At 42.1% G+C, this 18,352-nt stretch overlaps 1 protein-coding gene across 1 annotated transcript; it reads left to right on the top strand.

Moving 5' to 3' along the window:
* The first annotated feature begins 6,874 nt into the window (after positions 1 to 6,874).
* On the top strand, positions 6,875 to 16,227 carry LOC126419176 (uncharacterized). Its single transcript, XM_050086306.1, has 2 exons — positions 6,875 to 6,937; positions 15,715 to 16,227. Exons 1-2 carry the CDS (start codon positions 6,929 to 6,931, stop codon positions 16,069 to 16,071), a joined length of 366 nt encoding a protein of 121 aa, XP_049942263.1. The 5' UTR covers positions 6,875 to 6,928; the 3' UTR covers positions 16,072 to 16,227.
* Positions 16,228 to 18,352: the final 2,125 nt, after the last annotated feature.

Raw genomic sequence — 18,352 nt, forward strand, 5'->3', positions numbered from 1 at the left:
CTAGAAGGTGTAAGTCAACTACCCTGGCCAGCAAGATCTCCGGATCTGTCCCCCATTGAGCATGTTTGGGACTGGATGAAGCGTCGTCTCACGCGGTCTGCACGTCCAGCACGAACGCTGGTCCAACTGAGGCGCCAGGTGGAAATGGCATGGCAAGCCGTTCCACAGGACTACATCCAGGATCTCTACGATCGTCTCCAAGGGAGAATAGCAGCCTGCATTGCTGCGAAAGGTGGATATACACTGTACTAGTGCCGACATTGTGCATGCTCTGTTGCCTGTGTCTATGTGCCTGTGGTTCTGTCAGTGTGATCATGTGATGTATCTGACCCCAGGAATGTGTCAATAAAGTTTCCCCTTCCTGGGACAATTAATTCACGGTGTTCTTATTTCAATTTCCAGGAGTGTACAATACCATAAAATATAATACAATCGGAAAGCGCAGGCGGCTGCTTTCTATGACGATGGTGTTGGAAGTTTGGTATAACGCTCCGACAAACGTCTAAATCGGAGCGGCGAGTTTGTAGAGAAATATCTGGATGTGTAGCTCTGGGAAATAAAATGTTTCTGATTTTTACTTTGGTTTTCATATACCGATCGATCGGAACTTACTTTCCGGACAACCCTCGTATACTCGATGTCGTGATATTCACCTGTTCGAAAATAGTCTTTTTGCTGTTGCCAATCGATATTTTACACCTTTTTCTTATGACAAAATAGTTAACTTCTTGGACTCTTTTCAACATTGCATTTCCTAGTCTACTTTCCTCAGTAACGATTGATTTAATTCCACTACTCTCCAATAGCCTTCTTTTACTTTTTTGATGTTCCTCTTGCGACGTCGTCTGAAATTGTCATATTTCAATCTAACGTATCGTCATAAGTTGACGGATGAACACAATTTCTCTTTTATACTGATGCGTTTCGTCTCCCCGAGTGAAGTTTCGCCGTGGCATCTGGAGAAATGCGTACAGAAATGACGATATCTGCCACTGCCTTTTAATTCATTACGTAGATGGATAGTTTGAAAACGACATTTTCTGTCACCAGAGATGTATAACGAGCCAGAGGAATCATTTGACTGTCACGTTTAGATCAATTAAATCACAAAGCAATATTAGTACTTATTAATACTGTCTTCAAGATGAAGGTTGCTTCGAACACCGCATTGCTTTATTTGACATCCCGTTATCGGGGATGGTACCCTCTCCTTTCACCTACCTTAGAACCGACTTCTGCAGTCTAAAGCTTAAAGTGCACTCTCATCCATGACACAACTAGGCATTTTCCACAGTAAAAAATCGAACCAGGGGTCAAAGAAGTAATAAGTGACATCCAGCGAAAGGACTGACTTCACACAGATATCTGTTTTCACATCAGCTTCTGTGTACTGCATTGCATCACTATCTTTTTAATCATAAATTTCTGCTGCTGACTTAGATGAAGGCATAGTAAATCACTTTCCTCAGATGATGCAGACTTTAAGCTTAAATTAAGATTCCACAATATTGCTCTGGTGAGGGAAAAATTAATCAATGCTAGTCGTAGGTAAAATCACCTTAAATACCTTAAACTCGATTACGAACAAGGCTTCAATGAGACTCGCGAAGTTCAGTTAGCTACGCTCTTGACAATAATATTCCAGGATTTCTGAAAGAGACATATGTTTTCCGTTACAGGTCTTTCATATCTGCAGAGCGGGTGTAGAATTGATGCACAGAATTGTTGCCTTAGACTGCTCACATATTATACTTGTCGCAACATTCTTTAATTCATTGTGAGGGTAAAGGTCGTGAATTACGTGGAACAAAATAGACTTCCTTACGGAGAGCAACACGGGTTGCGAAATTGTTGATCGTGTTAACCTCCAGCGGCTCTCTTTACGTGCGCCATACATAGAGGAAAGAAGGCTGATTTAGCATTCCTAGACTCTTGAAACCTTTCGTTTCAGTAGAAATTAATCACCATCTAAAGAAACGTTGCTAGATGATACCTAACAAGGTTTCCTACGAGAACGGAAATTCCTCGACAGACTGGATATTGTAGGTAATCCTGGAACAAGAATCCTCTATCGACATTGAAGCACTAGTTGGTAAGCCACAGTAAAGTGTAACCGGCTTCTAATAGTAATATATTCACATGTTAATAGACAACTAAAATTACAATTACAATATCAGGCATTTTACAGTCAAAGAAACTGTTTATAAGTAAATTCTCTTAATGCAGAGAAACACAAATAATCATATATTACATAATGTAGCCGTCATTACTTTCTGTGCTAGGAAAAAATAACAGGGAGATTTTCCATCGATGGAAGGCAATTTGATTATTGAATTATAACTACGACGGCTATTCGAAAAATTTGTGCCTATCAGACACGAAATGGATACCATGGTGAAAATCATAAACATTTTATTTACAATAGCTTGTTACTTCTTCTAGTTCTACATAGTCGCCGCTTCGACTTAGGCGTATGTCGTAGCGTTGTATCATCTTTCCACCTCCTCCGCCACAGAAGATTGCAGTCAGTGCTTTCTACCACTTCTCTACCCTAGTTAGCAGCTCGTTGTCTGTGCCAGAATATTTTCTTCATATCCAGCGGATCATGTGAGAAGAGATGAAATGCCGAGGGAGACAAGTTCAAGCTATATGCTGGGTGACCAAACACTTTCCATCGAAAACGCTGCAGAGCCATCTTCATTGCCCCTGTAGTGTGAGGCCGATAATTGTCACGAGCAAGGCAATGCATTATGGGAACGTTACGGGGGGGGGGGGGTTGCATCAAATTAGGCGAAACGTCTCGGCGGGAGACGCTATATACACTAGCTAGGCATCTTAACGTGCTCACCTGAGCGCTCAAACCTGAAAATAGCGACGTGACGCGATCGATAAGCACAATAGAGACACCGGCCAACACATTTGTTAAACCTTCTGTTCGCGACCTATCAGATTCTACCTTCCGAACAGACCTATATCTAGAGTTTGTAATGCGACACAAATATATCGGAGTAACGCTGTGTAAATATTTGAAATGGATGGTTACGTAGTTGAGTAGTACCCACGACAAACTGCTGAATAGAAGCAGCATACCGCCCAATTGCAGGGAATCTTGTTGTACCGGTCATACTTCAGAAATCCTCAAGCGTTCGGTTTCCATATCAGTCATAAGTAAGGGAGTACATTGTGCTTATACAAAGAAAGGTTGTGTGAATCGTCACATGTGTCTCCACTGCTGAGAGAGTAATAGAAATGAAACTTCCCGGCACATTCAAACTGTGTAATGGAGAGGAGAGTTTTGAGGTAAGAGGAGTACTGTCGAGAGAACATGCCCACGAATAGTAGAGAGATCCCAAGTTTCAGTACAGCCTCACATACTGTTTTAATCTGCTACAACATTTCATATCAGCGCACGCAATACTGCAGTGTGGAAATTAGTTGTTTAGTAGAAATGTTGCACCTTCTAAATAGTCTACACGGGTTTGCAGCTGGATGACGTTGTGCAAATTCCACAATATTTCCTCGGAGCCACTGTCCGTCACCTTCAGGTGGTTGAATCTTCCTGGTGCCTAGGTGCGACTGACGGTATTCGCTCGTCGACGTCCCAGTATATAGAATACGCCCACGAAGAATGTGCACCCGCGGAAATCACACATGCACAATGATCTGCCCAAAGTCGTAGAGCGGCCCTCTTGCACGTGCATTCCACACTATGTTTGCGGCAGTGCGGCCAGACGTCACTCATTTAAAAAACCATACTAGACCAATGTTATGACTGGACTGTTATCGAAAAAATCTTGATTTTCTCGTCTTGATTTAATAGCAGCCAAGCAGGGTTCCAGGCTGTGCTCAGCTGAAATCCCACATCCCTGTTGATGAGATTATCAGCTGTTCACACACGTATTGCTTCTTTAATGCGTTTCAAATCATGCATTGTCCTGTATACAGACAGTGTTTCGGAATTGTTGACTTTTCCGGTTGGCGTGCATGTCAAAAATGGTTCAAATGGCTCTGAGTACTATGGGACTTAACATCTATGGTCATCAGTCCCATAGAACTTAGAACTACTTAAACCTAACTAACCTAAGGACATCACACAACACCCAGTCATCACGAGGCAGAGAAAATCCCTGACCCCGCCGGGAATCGAAGCCGGGAACCCGGGCGTGGGAAGCGAGAACGCTACCGCACGACCACGAATTGCGAACCGTACATGTCAATGACGCTGATATTCATTGCAGCGTTCTTATACTGTGCGACACGTATGGCCTATATACGGACCCCCACGTGTACCAGGAATCTTGTACACACCACGTTTCCTCAAGCCACGATCATCCATAACCGAACTCAATAGGTTCCTGAGTTTGGTAGAAGGTAGAAAAACATACTTAGAGTCATATCTCCGACGACTCATCAGATTCTGGACGACATGGCACCAAAATACTGCAGAAAGGCCAAAGTCATGGGTGTATTAGTATCTTCAATTCGCTCCTTGGATAGAACTCGCTTGGGTCTGAATGAATTACGTGTGTGTCTCTCATACAAACCGTTTTGTCGAACACTGTCTTCAAGTGTTGTATTTCGCTCGACAGACTATCAGGATCAGATACCACAAGTGCTCCGTGAACTGACGTAAGTAATTAACTACGGGATTGTGCAGGATGATAGCAACTTGTGGCCGGCAGATAGAGATCTGTATGAGTTGGCCTGCTGTATATGCTGCGTCCCAAGGTTAAATCTGCTTCCCTTCGTACGAAAACATCAAGAAAAGATATAGTACCATCATTCTCCACTTCCATTGTGAAATTTATAATCGGGTGGAGCGAATTTAGATGCTGAAGAAACGTAGGTAGAGTATCAAGTTCCTGCGGCTACTATGAGTTAACGAGAATTTCGTTCTCATATAAGTATATGGTTAAAAGAGTCAGCCTTCAGGAATTGTTAAACAAACCCTGTCGTTCAAGACCATGCAGAGATGGGGAAATGTACAGGCATCTATTGTTCTGAATGAGGTCTAGGTGCTGCAGTGTGGGAGTGAGACAGACGAGAACCTATGTCATAGGGATACCCCGTAGAAGCAATTTGTGGCCAAGGAGATGTAGCAGTGTTAAATATGGCGCACCTAAGATCAACCATAAACGGAAACATTTATGAAAACAATTTAATTATGTAGTAATTCAGGGCATGAAGCCACGGTAATTTTAATCTAGTACCCTTCATACATTTTCATGGCGATCCCAATAAAACTGGAATATTGATCATATCTATAATAGTTTATAATTTACCGTTAAAGTGAAGTCAACCAGTTTTGTAAGAAAGACGTGAATGTTAAAATCTGAACGTTTTGGTCGGTCTTAAAGATCCACATATCATATAGAAGGGCATAATTAAAATGACAAATGTTGTAAATATCAACTATGTAACTTTATTTGTCTAAAAGAATAGTTAATTTTAAATTATCAGTACTTTCAGTTAAGCATCAGATCTTCATATCCACCACATGAAACACATCGAACGATGACAGCATGACCCCTTATTGAATCATTAGGTAGTAGACTATTTCTTGCAAAATTTAGTGCATAATAGTTAATCTAAAATAATGTAGAATAAGCTGTAGCCAATCAGAAGGACGGCTTCAGGAAAGGGAACTGCCCTAGTCAGTTGAGCGACGGTGATCGGCACGGGGGTGACTCGGCCGGGGAAGGGCAGAGGGACAGTCCTGGTCTAGACTCCAAAGGGTACACTGCTGGTGGAGATGTGAAAGCGGACGGTCGGTCTTTAGGTAGCTAGGAAGTGAAACGACTTAGAGAATTTCGCGTTGTGTGTTAAACCGGGACTTAGTCTCTGAGCAGTGAGCAGCCGCGTGTCTGTTGTAAGCTCAAACTTTTCATGTTGCTAGCAAGTTAGAGGATTGGACTTGTATTTCGCGAAGAGACTGTAACTGACGGAACTGTGTCAAATGGTTATGCACTCGAGTGTAATTGTAACTCTAGATACGACCACTTTCGCTATTAGTTTGCTTTCTGAATGAACATTATTCTAACCAAATCGTAACTGTGTGGCCATCATATTTTATGGGTCGTTAATTTAGTTGTCAATATTAGTTACCAATATTATTATTACTGTTATTAAATTTGTATTTCACAAACTTTCCATCAGCCAGACAATTTAACCAAAGGGTTGGTTCAAATGGCTCTGAGCGCTATGGGATTTAACTGCTGCGGTCATCAGTCCACTAGAATTTAGAACTACTTAAACCTAACTAACCTAAGGACATCACGCACATCCATGCCCGAGGCAGGATTCGAACCTGCGACCGTAGCGGTCGCGCGATTCCAGACTGTAGCGCCTAGAACCGCTCGGCCACTCCAGCCGGCTTAACCAAAGGGTCACAAGTCTCTAATTTAGGGCGTGTAATGCGACACGTCCGGTTCAACCCCTATACGAGTTTGGGCCAAGACATTTGGACGAAGAGGAACCGCATGTGCGCCTGAAAATCTATGGCATACTATCTCACACCACACCACAAAATTATCACCCATACATACATCGTACAGATGTGAATATTATTACTGTGCTGCGTCACCTCCCTATTGACACACACATTATATAGTTCTTCTTTCTGCGATGCGGCAGTAGAGTGTATGGCGTCCTTCAGTTATACTGCTCAGATTTCGGCCTAAGCAACAAGTACCGGTATGCGGAAACGCGGGAACTGACTCCGTACCGGGAAGCGGGGAAGGTGGAAAGTGAAGCACACAATGGCAACAAATGCACACTTCCCCTCCGGCCTTTGAATTGTGGCAATGAATCAGCATTCTGAGGCCAGTACAAGCGGCCGAATGAGTATAAAAGGGTAGATGTCTCCAGAGGAAGGCACACACCGTGATCCAACACGTTCCTAGCCGACACACAATTTCAGCAAGCCAATATGAAAGCCGTAAGTATGCGATGGTTTGTTGTTACTAACCTTCAGCTGAAGGATTCCCTCTGCTTTTTTTCTACATATTTAGTACTTCTGATCGCATTTCGCCCTTTTTTTACATTTATATACACATCATTTATCTGGGCATTCACAAAGTGTGGGAGCTCCAACATTAGGCGCGTAATGGGGATTCCTAGGAACATAGCTGCCTAATAGGGGAAGGAAGCTAGTGTGTACTTCATGTGCATACCGGGGGGAGTCATTCCGGATGCGGAAAGGCTGATTCCGCATGCCATGAAGAGTACAGGGAGCAGCCAACTGCAGGTGGTGGCTCGTTACCAATGACGTATGTCGCTTTGGATCGGAGGAGATTCTCTCTGGTTCTGGGCGGCTAGCAGAAATGGTAAGGACTGCCAGTCTTGCTTGCGAGATTAAGGCGGATCTCACCGATCTGCAGTATCGTCGATAGAACCGACTGTGGTCCTTCGGTGCACAGCTGAGTGGAGGGTCTGAATCAGAGGCTCAGGCGGTTATGTGACCGTGTAGGCAGCTGATTCCTAGACTTGCGCCGTCGGGTGGTGGGTTTCCAGGTTCCGCTTAATAGGTCAGGAGTCCACTACACACAGGAAGCGGCTACATGGGTAGCGGGGACTTTATGGAAGGGACTGGGTGGTTGTTTAAGTTAGAGGGCCTCAGGGAACCACAGAAAGGGCGTCCATCTCAAAGTGGGCAGGTAAAAGACAGTACGTTAGTTGTAGAAACGATCGGTATTGTAATTGTAAATTGTCGTAGCTGTGTTGGGAAAGAACCAGAGCTCCACGCCCTAATAGAAAGCACTGAAGTTCAAATAGTTATAGGTACAGAAAGCCTCGCTAAAGCCGGAAATAAACTCAGCAGAAATTTTTTTTATAACAATCTAACAGTGTACAGAAAGGATAGATTAAATGCAATTTGTGGCGGAGTATTTATTGCTGTCAGAAGATGTTCTCCTTGTAGTGACATAGTATGGGTTGAGGTTATACTTGACAATCGGAATAAACTATTAACTGGGTTGTTTTACCGACCCTCCGACTCAGAAGCTATAGTTGCTAAACAGTTCAGAGAAAACTTGAGTCTCATTTCAAATAGGTACACCACTCTTACAATTATAGTTGGAGGTGACTTTAATCTACCCTCGATATGCTGGAAAAATTAAACATTTAAAGCCGGCGGCAGGCATAAAACCTCATCCAAAATTGTACTGAATGCTTTCTCATAAAATTATTTTGAACAATTAGTTCATGAGCCCACTCGAAGCGAAAATGAATGCGAAAGCATATTTGACTTCTTAGCAACAAATAATCCTGCACAAATAGTGGATATCGTGACGAAATGGATACGTTAAAGTTAGATATAGTGGGAATTGGTGAAGTTCGGTGGCAGGAGGAGCAAGACTTCTGGTCAGGTGAATACAGGGTTATAAGTACAAAATCAAATAGGGGTAATGCAGGAGTAGGTTTAATAATGAATAAAAAAATAGGAGTGCGGGTAAGCTACTACAGACAGCATAGTGAACGTATTATAGTGGCCAAGATAGACACGAAGCCCATGCCTACTACAGTAGTACAAGTTCATATGCCAACTAGCTCTGCAGATGACGAAGAAATTGATGAAATGTATGATGAGATTAAAGAAATTATACAGGTAGTGAAGGGAGGCGAAAATTTAATAGTCATGGGTGACTGGAATTCGACAGTAGGAAAAGGGAGAGAAGGAAACATAGTAGGTGAATATGGATTGGAGCTAAGAAATGAAAGAGGAAGCCGTCTGGTAAAATTTTGCACAGAGCATAACTTAATCATAGCTAACACTTGGTTCAAGAACCATAAAAGAAGGTTGTATACATGGAAGAATCCTGGAGATACTAAAAGGTATCAGATAGATTATATAATGGTAAGACTGAGATTTCGGAACCAGGTTTTAAATTGTAGGACATTTCCAGGGGCAGATGTGTACTCTCTCCTCAATCTATTGGTTATGACCTGTAGATTAAAACTGAAAAATTGCAAAAAGGTGGTAATTTAAGGAGATGGGACCTGGATAAACTGACTAGACCAGAGGTTGTACAGAGTTTCAGGGACAGCATAAGGGAACAATTGACAGTAATGGGGGAAAGAAATACAGTAGAAGAAGAATGGGTAGCTTTGAGGAATGAAATAGTGAAGGAAGCAGAGGACCAAGTAGGCAAAAACACGAGGGCTAGTACAAATCCTTGGGTAACAGAAGAGATACTGAATTTAATTGATGAAAGGAGAAAATACAAAAATGCAGTAAATGAAGCAGGCAAAAAGGAATACAAACGTCTCAAAAAAGAAATCGACAGGAAGTGCAAAATGGCTAAGCAGGGATGGGTAGAGGACAAATGTAAGGATGTAGAGGCGCATATCACTAGGGGTAAGATAGATACAGCCTACAGGAAAAATTAAAGAGACATTTGGAGAAAAGAGAGCCACTTGTATGAATATCAAGAGCTCAGATGGAAACCCAGTTCTAAGCAAAGAAGGGAAAGCAGAAAGATGGAAGGAGTATAAAGAGGGTCTATACAAGGGCGATGTACTTGAGGACAATATTATGGAAATGGAAGAGGATGTGGATGAAGATGAAATGGGAGATACGATACTGCGTGAAGAGTTTGACAGAGTACTGAAAGACCTGAGTCGAAACAAGGCCCCGGGAGTAGACAACATTCCATTAGAACTACTGACGCCCTTGGGAGAGCCAGTCCTGACAAAACTCTACCATCTGGTGAGCAAGATGTACGAGACAGGCGAAATACCCTCAGACTTCAAGAAGAATATAATAATTCTAATCCCAAAGAAAGCAGTTGTTGAAAGATGTGAAAATTACCGAACTATCAGTTTAATAAGCCACAGCTGCAAAATACTAACGCGAATTATTTACAGACGAATGGGAAAACTGGTGAAGCCGACGTCGGGGAAGATCAGTTTGGATTCCTTTGAAATGTTGGAACACGTGAGGCAATACTGACCTTACGACTTATCTTAGAAGAAAGATTAAGGAAAGGCAAACCTACGTTTCTAACATTTGTAGACATAGAGAAAGCTTTTGACAGTGTTGACTGGAATACTCTCTTTCAAATTCTAAAGGTGGCAGGGGTAAAATACAGGGAGCGAAAGGCTACTTACAATTTGTCAGAAACCAGATGGCAGTTATAAGAGTCAAGGGGCATGAAAGGGAAGCAGTGGTTGGGAAGGGATTGAGATGTTATTCAATCTCTATATTGAGCAAGCAGTGAAGGAAACAAAAGAAAAATTCGGAGTAGGTATTAAAATCCAGGGAGAAGAAATAAAAACTTTGAGGTTCGCCGATGACATTGTAATTCTGTCAGAGACAGCAAAGGACTTGGAAGAGCAGTTGAACGGAATGGACAGTGTCTTGAAAGGAGGATATAAGATAAACATCAACAAAAGTAAAACGAGGATAATGGAATGTAGTCGAATTAAGTCGGGTGATGCTGAGGGAATTAGATTACGAAATGAGACACTTAAAGTAGTAAAGGAGGTTTGCTATTTGGGGAGCAAAATAACTTATGAAGGTCGAAGTAGAGAGGATATAAAATGTAGACTGGCAATGGCAAGGATAGCGTTTCTGAAGAAGAGAAATTTGTTAACATCCAGTATTGATTTAAGTGTCAGGAAGTCATTTCTGAAAGTATTTGTATGGAGTGTAGCCATGTATGGAAGTGAAACATGGACAATAAATAGTTTGGACAAGAAGAGAATAGAGGCTTTCGAAATGTTGTGCTACAAAAGAATGTTGAAGAGTAGGTGGGTAGATCACGTAACTAATGAGGAGGTATTGAATAGAATTGGGGAGAAGAGATGTTTGTGGCACAACTTGACTAGATGAAGGGACCGGTTGTTAGAACATGTTCTGATGTTCTGAGGCATCAAGGGATCACAAATTTAGCATTGGAGGGCAGCGTGGAGGGTAAAAATCGTAGAGGGAGACCAAGAGATGAAAACAATAAGCAGATTCAGAAGGATGTAGGTTGCAGTAGGTATTGGGAGATGAAAGAACTTGCACAGGATAGATTAGCATGGAGAGCTGCATCAAACCAGACTCAGGACTGAAAACCACAACAACAACAACTTCAATGTGAGATGCTTTCAATAATTCCCACAACGAATCTCTGTCTCGAAATTTGGCAGAAAACCCAAAGAGATTCTGGTCATACATAAAGCACACCTGTGGCAAGACGCAATCAATATCATCACTGCGCGATAACAACCTTGAAGTCACCGACGCCAGTGCCACTAAGGCAGAGTTATTAAACACGATTTTCCGAAACTCTTTCACCAAAAAAAACTAAGTAAATATTCCTGAATTCCAGTGAAGAACATCTGCCATGTTCTGACTGAAGACAGTTCTGCTCCAGTCAATGAGATTCAAGGTCGAAGATCTGTCTGGAGACGTTCCGGACAGCGGTGGAGTAGCAACTTGACTGTCGCCTGCTACGCGGCCCTAAAACCAGAGCTAATGGTGTGGCGTAGCATTCCTTTTGGTAGCAGGACCCCTTTGGGTGTCATCCGCAGCACCCTTAGAGCACAACTTTACGTCCCCGGTATCCTGCTCCTCTCTTTGTTAGCCCTCGAGGGCACCGAACCTGAGCTTATTTTTCAGCAAGATAATGCCCACCCGCACTCATCGAGAGTTTCTAATGCTTCTTTTCTTGCTTGCCAAACCCGACCTTCGCCAGGAAGGCCACAGATTTCATCCCCAGTTGAGAAAGTTACAAGTATTAAGGGTAGACCCTCCAACTGGCTTGAGGTTTTGACGACCTAACCCGCTAACTGGACAGAATTAGGGCACGATATCCTTTAGGAGGACATCCAAAAACTGTATCAATAAGTGCCAAGCCAGAGGTCGACCATAGCGTAGTCGACTGCTCAACTTCTGTAGTTTTTTCTCTTGAAGCAATCATTTTTTTTTTCTGAAATGGTAATCATTTGTTTGTCTCTACGTGTACATAACATCTTCCAATTTCCGCCTGATTTGGATAATAGCTTCCAGTTGATCCTTCTCTTTTTTCCATAGGGTGTACGAATTTAGGATAGACGGGGAAGTATGCGAAGATTTATTCATATTATTTACTAAAAATTCTGACAAAGAGTATAAAAGCAAATACAAACTAAAACAGAAAAAGTTAAATAACGCAACCTAAGCAACAATAGACTCCTTGGGGTACATTCTCGCAGCACAGGCCACAACTGGTAAGAATTACTGTGCGGCTCACAGTTATAGTAAAATGGTTCAAATGGCTCTGAGCACTATGGGACTTCACATCTTAGGTCATCAGTCCCCTAGAACTTAGAACTACTTAAACCTAACTAACCTAAGGACATCACACACATCCATGCCCGCAACAGGATTCGAATCTGCGATCGTAGCGGTCGCGCGGTTTCAGACTGAAGCGCTTAGAACCGCTCGGCCACTGCGGCTGGCGCAGTTATAGACGTCCACAGTTCTAATCTGACAAAAACCTTAAGAAATTTGTGTATTTATTCTTATCGCTAATATCGGAACGGACCCAGTCTTCCTCCTAGAGATGGTGCAGTACTAGACAAGCATCAGCAAGTATCGCATTCCATCTGTGAAAGCAAGTGAATGGGACAGAACACCTAGTGCAATTCACCGTTACTTTTGCCACATACTTTAAACGATTTGTGTTGCATACACACCTCATACAGATTGTGCAGATAAGATAGGCAGCAGTTAACAAGAATTACATCACTATATATAATTATAATACACCGTCTTTGAATAAAAATGAAAGGTACTAAATATGTAGTACATCTGCAGCTATACTGCGAAACCACCTTATCGTGTGTGGCAGAAGGTTCTTTCTGAACTAGCCTCACTTCTGCCTTTCCCCGTTCCAGCCACATACACTTGTGCTGGAAGAACGACTGTCGGTAGGCCTCCATGTGGAACTATAATAGAAGGCTATACAGTGATGTAGCAAGCCTCTCCTGCAGCGTCTGCCACTGGAGTTCGCTGGAATCTCCATGCGCTTATTAAATAAAACTGTAACGCAAAGTGGTGCTCTTTTTTTGATCTGCTTTTAGGAAAGACGCCTGAGACATTGCAGAGTACGAGTTCTGTGACACCCAGTGCATACTGCAATTACACTGAAGTGCAAAAGGAACTGGTATAGGCACGCGTATTCAAATACAGATATATGCTAACAGCCAGAATACGGCGCTGCGGTCGGCAACGCCTGTATAAGACAACAAGTGGCTGGCGCAGTTGTTAGATCGGTTACTGCTGCTACAATGGCGGGTTATTGAGATTTGAGCATGTCTGAGCGTGGTGTTATAATCGGCGCACGAGTGTTGGGGCAGAGCATCTCCGAGGTAGCGATAAACTGGGGATTTGCCGGTACGACCATTTCACTAGTGCACCGCGAATATCAGGAAACCGGTAAAACATCAAATCTCCGACATAGCTGCGGCCGGAAAAACACTCTGCAAGCACAGGGCCAATGACGACTGAAGAGAATCGCTCAACGTGACTGAAGGGCAACCCTTCCGCAAATTGCTGCAGATTTGAATGCTGGGCCATCAATAAGTGTCAGCGCGCGAACCATTCAACGGAGCATCTCCGATTTGGGCATTCGGAGCCGAAAGCCCACTCGCGTACCTTTGATGACCGCACGACAGAGAGCTGTACGCATCGCCTAGGCCAATCAACACTTCCTTTCGACTGTTGATGACTGGAAACATATTGCCTGGTTGGACGAGTCTCGTTTCAGATTGTATCGTGCGGATGAATGTATACTTCTGTGGAGACAACCTCATGAATCTGTGGACCCTGCATGTCAGCAGGGACCTGTTAAAGCTGGTGGAGTGTCTATAATGGTGTGGGGCTTGTGCAGTTGGAGTGATATGGGATCCCTGACACGTCTAGATACAATTCTGACATGTGACACGTAGGTAAGCATCCTGCCTGACCACCTGCAACCATTCATGTCCACTGTGCGTTCCGACGGACTTGGCCAATTCCAGCAGGCCAATGCGACACCTCACATGTCCAGAATTACTACAGATTGGCTCGAGGGACACTCCTCTGAGTTGAAACACCTCGGTTGTCAACCAGACTCCCCAGACACGAACATATTTTTGTTGCCTTGCAACGTGCTGTTCAGAAGAGATCTGCAACCCCTCGTTGTCTTATGGATTTACAGGCACCCCTGCAGAATTTATGGTGTCGGTTCCCTCCAGCGTTACTTCAGACGTTAGTCGAGTCCATGCCACGTCGTATTGTGGCCCTTCTGTGTGCTCGCGGGGGCTCTACGTGATGTTAGATAGATTTACCCGTTTCTTTGGCTCTTGGAGTATATTTCTGAAACGCAAAACGTGGTTAGAAGAAAGTGAACATTAGTACGGTGTCCCAGAACGTCCAAAAGCTAGTGTGATAAGCTTTTATTCTCAGAGATTTAGATTCGGTCATGAGGCTGAATTCAGGTCATAGGTTAGCACTACATCAAGTTAAAGGAATATGTTTCTTGGGGTCGCTAAAGTAACTGTTTTCAGTTCAAAGTCTTACATATAAACACTCGCAAAATATGGTGCAAATGAAAACGTTTAAATAATTGTATTTTACTTGATAGGGTGTTAATCCTTGATTTAAAGATGATTTCTTCACTTAAACGGATTGCTGGAGAATATACACTCATTAGGAAAGCCATTGATGGTTGCATTATGCGTTTCTTTAAATGCATTGTAGCTTAGAGATATTGTTCATGAGAAAAAACCAGACACAGTTAGAATTTTCACTGAGTGGTATTCCTACATGGTGGAAGGCTATGTGAACGTAGATTCACACTTGATGGAATGCTCTGGTAGGGAACGATAGGCCAGTAATTTCCACTATGCATTTCAAATGAAAGGATTCACTGAGGCAGTCAATAGAACCGTACCAGACCGACGGGACCTTAGAGTCAAGATGTCTCGGGAAGAGAGCTTTGGCATTGCCGTCATCGTCTTTTAAAATTATAAATTACCTTAGTTTATCTGCACTCTCTCAACTCAACAGCTGTGAACTTTTTGTTTTTGCACCTTCTTAGACTGTATTCGATTCTCTTGCTTTGCTTTTTGTGATACGCACAGAAGGCCCATGAAAGCTTCGATATTTTTTTCTATTGAGTGTTCTTGCACAAGGGACGCCACATAGCTGAGAGTGAAAACTAATTTATGTTTTGCTACGCTTGGACAGAATATGCATTGTCTACAAATAAGGACGTAAATGAATGAACCAATTTCCATGAAATAACTTTTTCAACTGTGGAAAATTTTGTCTCTCTTGAAGGAGAAAATTACATTTGTATTTTATGTCATTTGTTATTTAGAAATAAGTAACTAAATACAACGAATAGCACTATATATATATATACATATATATATATATATATATATATATATATATATATATATATATATATATATATATTGCTGATCATACTTTATGACGTTTTCATTTGCAGTAATAAAATTTATCACTGGAAATTCCTTAATTCTGATATTATAGTACGACTTTTAGTGTCGCAGATAGTATATCATAACGTTACTTTGACCTCTCCAATAATTGTGGTAAGGTGAAGTGACTTTGAGCTCACATTGCGTCTAGTACGGCCAGACCAAATTCTGACCGTCACCCCACCCAGCGTTCCGTCCCTTCTTCACTGATATCTGGTGTGAGTCGGCTTTTAGCCTGTACTTGTTGTTCCGCAGGTGCTCGCCGTGGTGATCCTGGGCGCGGCAGCCGCCGCCTTTGCTACTGCAGTGCCTACCAATCCCAGCACCGGGCAGCATCGCCACCAAGACCAGCCTAACGAGAGACGCGATATCGGAGTGGGGGATGTGAACTTCGGCGGTGAGAGCTTCAACCCCAACGTCAATGTAAATAACAAGCATTATCCTTCACCAGGTGCATCGAGCGACTCTGGAGTGGGTAGGGTGAACTTCGGCGTTGGCAGCTTCAACCCCAACGTCAATGTAAACAACACTGCCTACCCCCCTGTTCACGTACCCATCGGAACCTACCACCCTCTGCCCTGTAACAAGCAGCGAACTCCCGTCTGTCAATAAACTCAGCTATATCTAATGCCGTGACGTCGACCCCTGTGCTGTTGTTCCCTCTGCTTACAGTAGTAAGTTCACATATCCTTGTATAATATATTCCGGATTTACCTATCTGCAGGCATGTATGTACTTTGTGTGAATAAAATTGTGTCTGTGCCTTTACAGTGAATGAGTTTTCATTGAATTCGTGTTTAATATGACATCCATTATTTTTATCGACTTTTTGCAGAACCACGTAATCTGATCTTAATAGAGGAGTAACACTCAATGCTCCACCAACACAGCCATGAAAAACCATCACCAGTCTTGCTTTGCACGACCAGACTGGGAAAAACGGCAAACACAATCAATGCGCTTGTATACTTGTATATAGTACTCACAGCCACATGTAGGTACATAAACAGGGAGAGAGACAGAGAGAAGAAAGGTAAGAGGTGCAAAAATCAGAGAATGAGAGTTGCAGAACAAGAAAAGAATGGATAACGCAAAGCGAGAGAGAGGGAGGTAAGAAAGAAAGATAGACAGTGGAGCGGTCAAATGACAGCGCTGGCCAGAGTGAGAGAGAAAAATAGTTTGAGGTAGATTCACAGGGTTACATCGATATGGAACGAAAAACATGAAGAAACAGAAGGGAGAAGTGGTTAGTGGGAGGGTGGGAAATGGATCGGGAAGGAGAGTAACAAGTAGGAGGGAACAGAGACAGAGAGAAAAATACAAGGAGAATGTAAGGCATTGCGTCTTTGTACAGACATTCAAAGATCGTAAACTAAGAGACTGGTGGGCCAAGTTTATCCCTCCCACAGAAATCACCAAATTCACATGAGCGTCATCGTTTACTTGTAATCATCTCGATGTACATACCTTCCAATACACTGAATATTTCAGCACCTCGAGAAATACTTTGGAATTCAGTGCTATGTTTCATTTTAGGTTTTATATGGTAATAAAACAACTGCTCAGACATCAATGTCATGTATTATGTGTGAATCGAACGATAGTGCGGTTTTAAGCTGACTATCCTTGGTAAGATATTTAAAACAATAGCTTATCGTCATATACTACTGACGGCGGAGTTCCAGAGGTGGGGGGTGGGGGTGATCAGTTGAATGGAAACTGAAAGTTATAAATTTATTTGGCGGGAAATCGCACCAGATTTTATCGCAAAATGTTAAGCACACACGTACAAGAAGCTATTAATCCAAAGATCAACATATAACCTGTTTTTCTTTAAATCACTTAAAAAATTCAATATTATAACAGGAGCTGCAGAAAGCGATTTAACCTACAGTTACAAATATTTCTCTTTTTAGTCAAAATATCATTAGCTAACCATTTTTAAATTCCTGATGAAAATTCAGAAACCAGGAATCAGAATACAATGCAGTTTATAGACCATCAACATTTGGCAACACTGCGCCGAAGGCGACTTATTGCATTTAGAAAAAAGTACACTTACAAAATTTTATTCAACTTACGTTCACAATATCGAAACAATTTATTTAACAAACACACAAGAACATTAAAGGAAAACGCAAGGATTGATGAACTAAAAGCTAATAATTAAATAGTAGTCTTTGTCATTCAATTATAATTGTGCAAGGGATCCGACTTGATGTTTATTAAATTTAAAATTCAACTAAATGGGTCGAGAACTGTTCGACATCTTCTTATACGTAAATTAAATATGTAGTCTATGTATTTTCGAACTGAACTGGTCAAGAACTTTTCCTGATTTTTACTGATAACTTTTTTACATCCTTTGCCCGTCTTAACGTTCATTAGAGTACGGTGCACAAATCTGAAATGAATCAGTTAAGTACTTTTGGAGATTTTTGGAAACAATGATAAACAACAACTTGTGTTATATAGTAGTATGGGTTACTCATCAATGACGTACAATAGATAAAACATGAATCTGCACAACACACAGAGGACACGTGACACACCAGTACAATAAGACAATTGACTTCATAACATTAGACGTGCTTCAAGCGGATTTAAAAAACTTAAAGATCTTATTAAGTGTGAGGGCACTCTGTGAATTGATATTTATTCAACGAATGCTGGCGATTTTATGAAGTCCTTGGTGACTGGAAGACCACAGAGGTATGCAATGTGACAGCTGAGAAACTAGGACTTAGAAACACTTCCACATTCAGTAGTGCAGTATTTAGTACCTAGCTCCATGTATATTTCATTCATCACTAAACACATAAGGGATGTTGTAATCAGAGATACAAGAAATCAATACAAGAATTCATTGAATTTCACCGCTGAAAGATCTCAG

Source organism: Schistocerca serialis, chromosome 9 (assembly GCF_023864345.2).
Source record: "Schistocerca serialis cubense isolate TAMUIC-IGC-003099 chromosome 9, iqSchSeri2.2, whole genome shotgun sequence".
Classification (NCBI taxonomy): Eukaryota; Metazoa; Arthropoda; class Insecta; order Orthoptera; family Acrididae; genus Schistocerca; species Schistocerca serialis.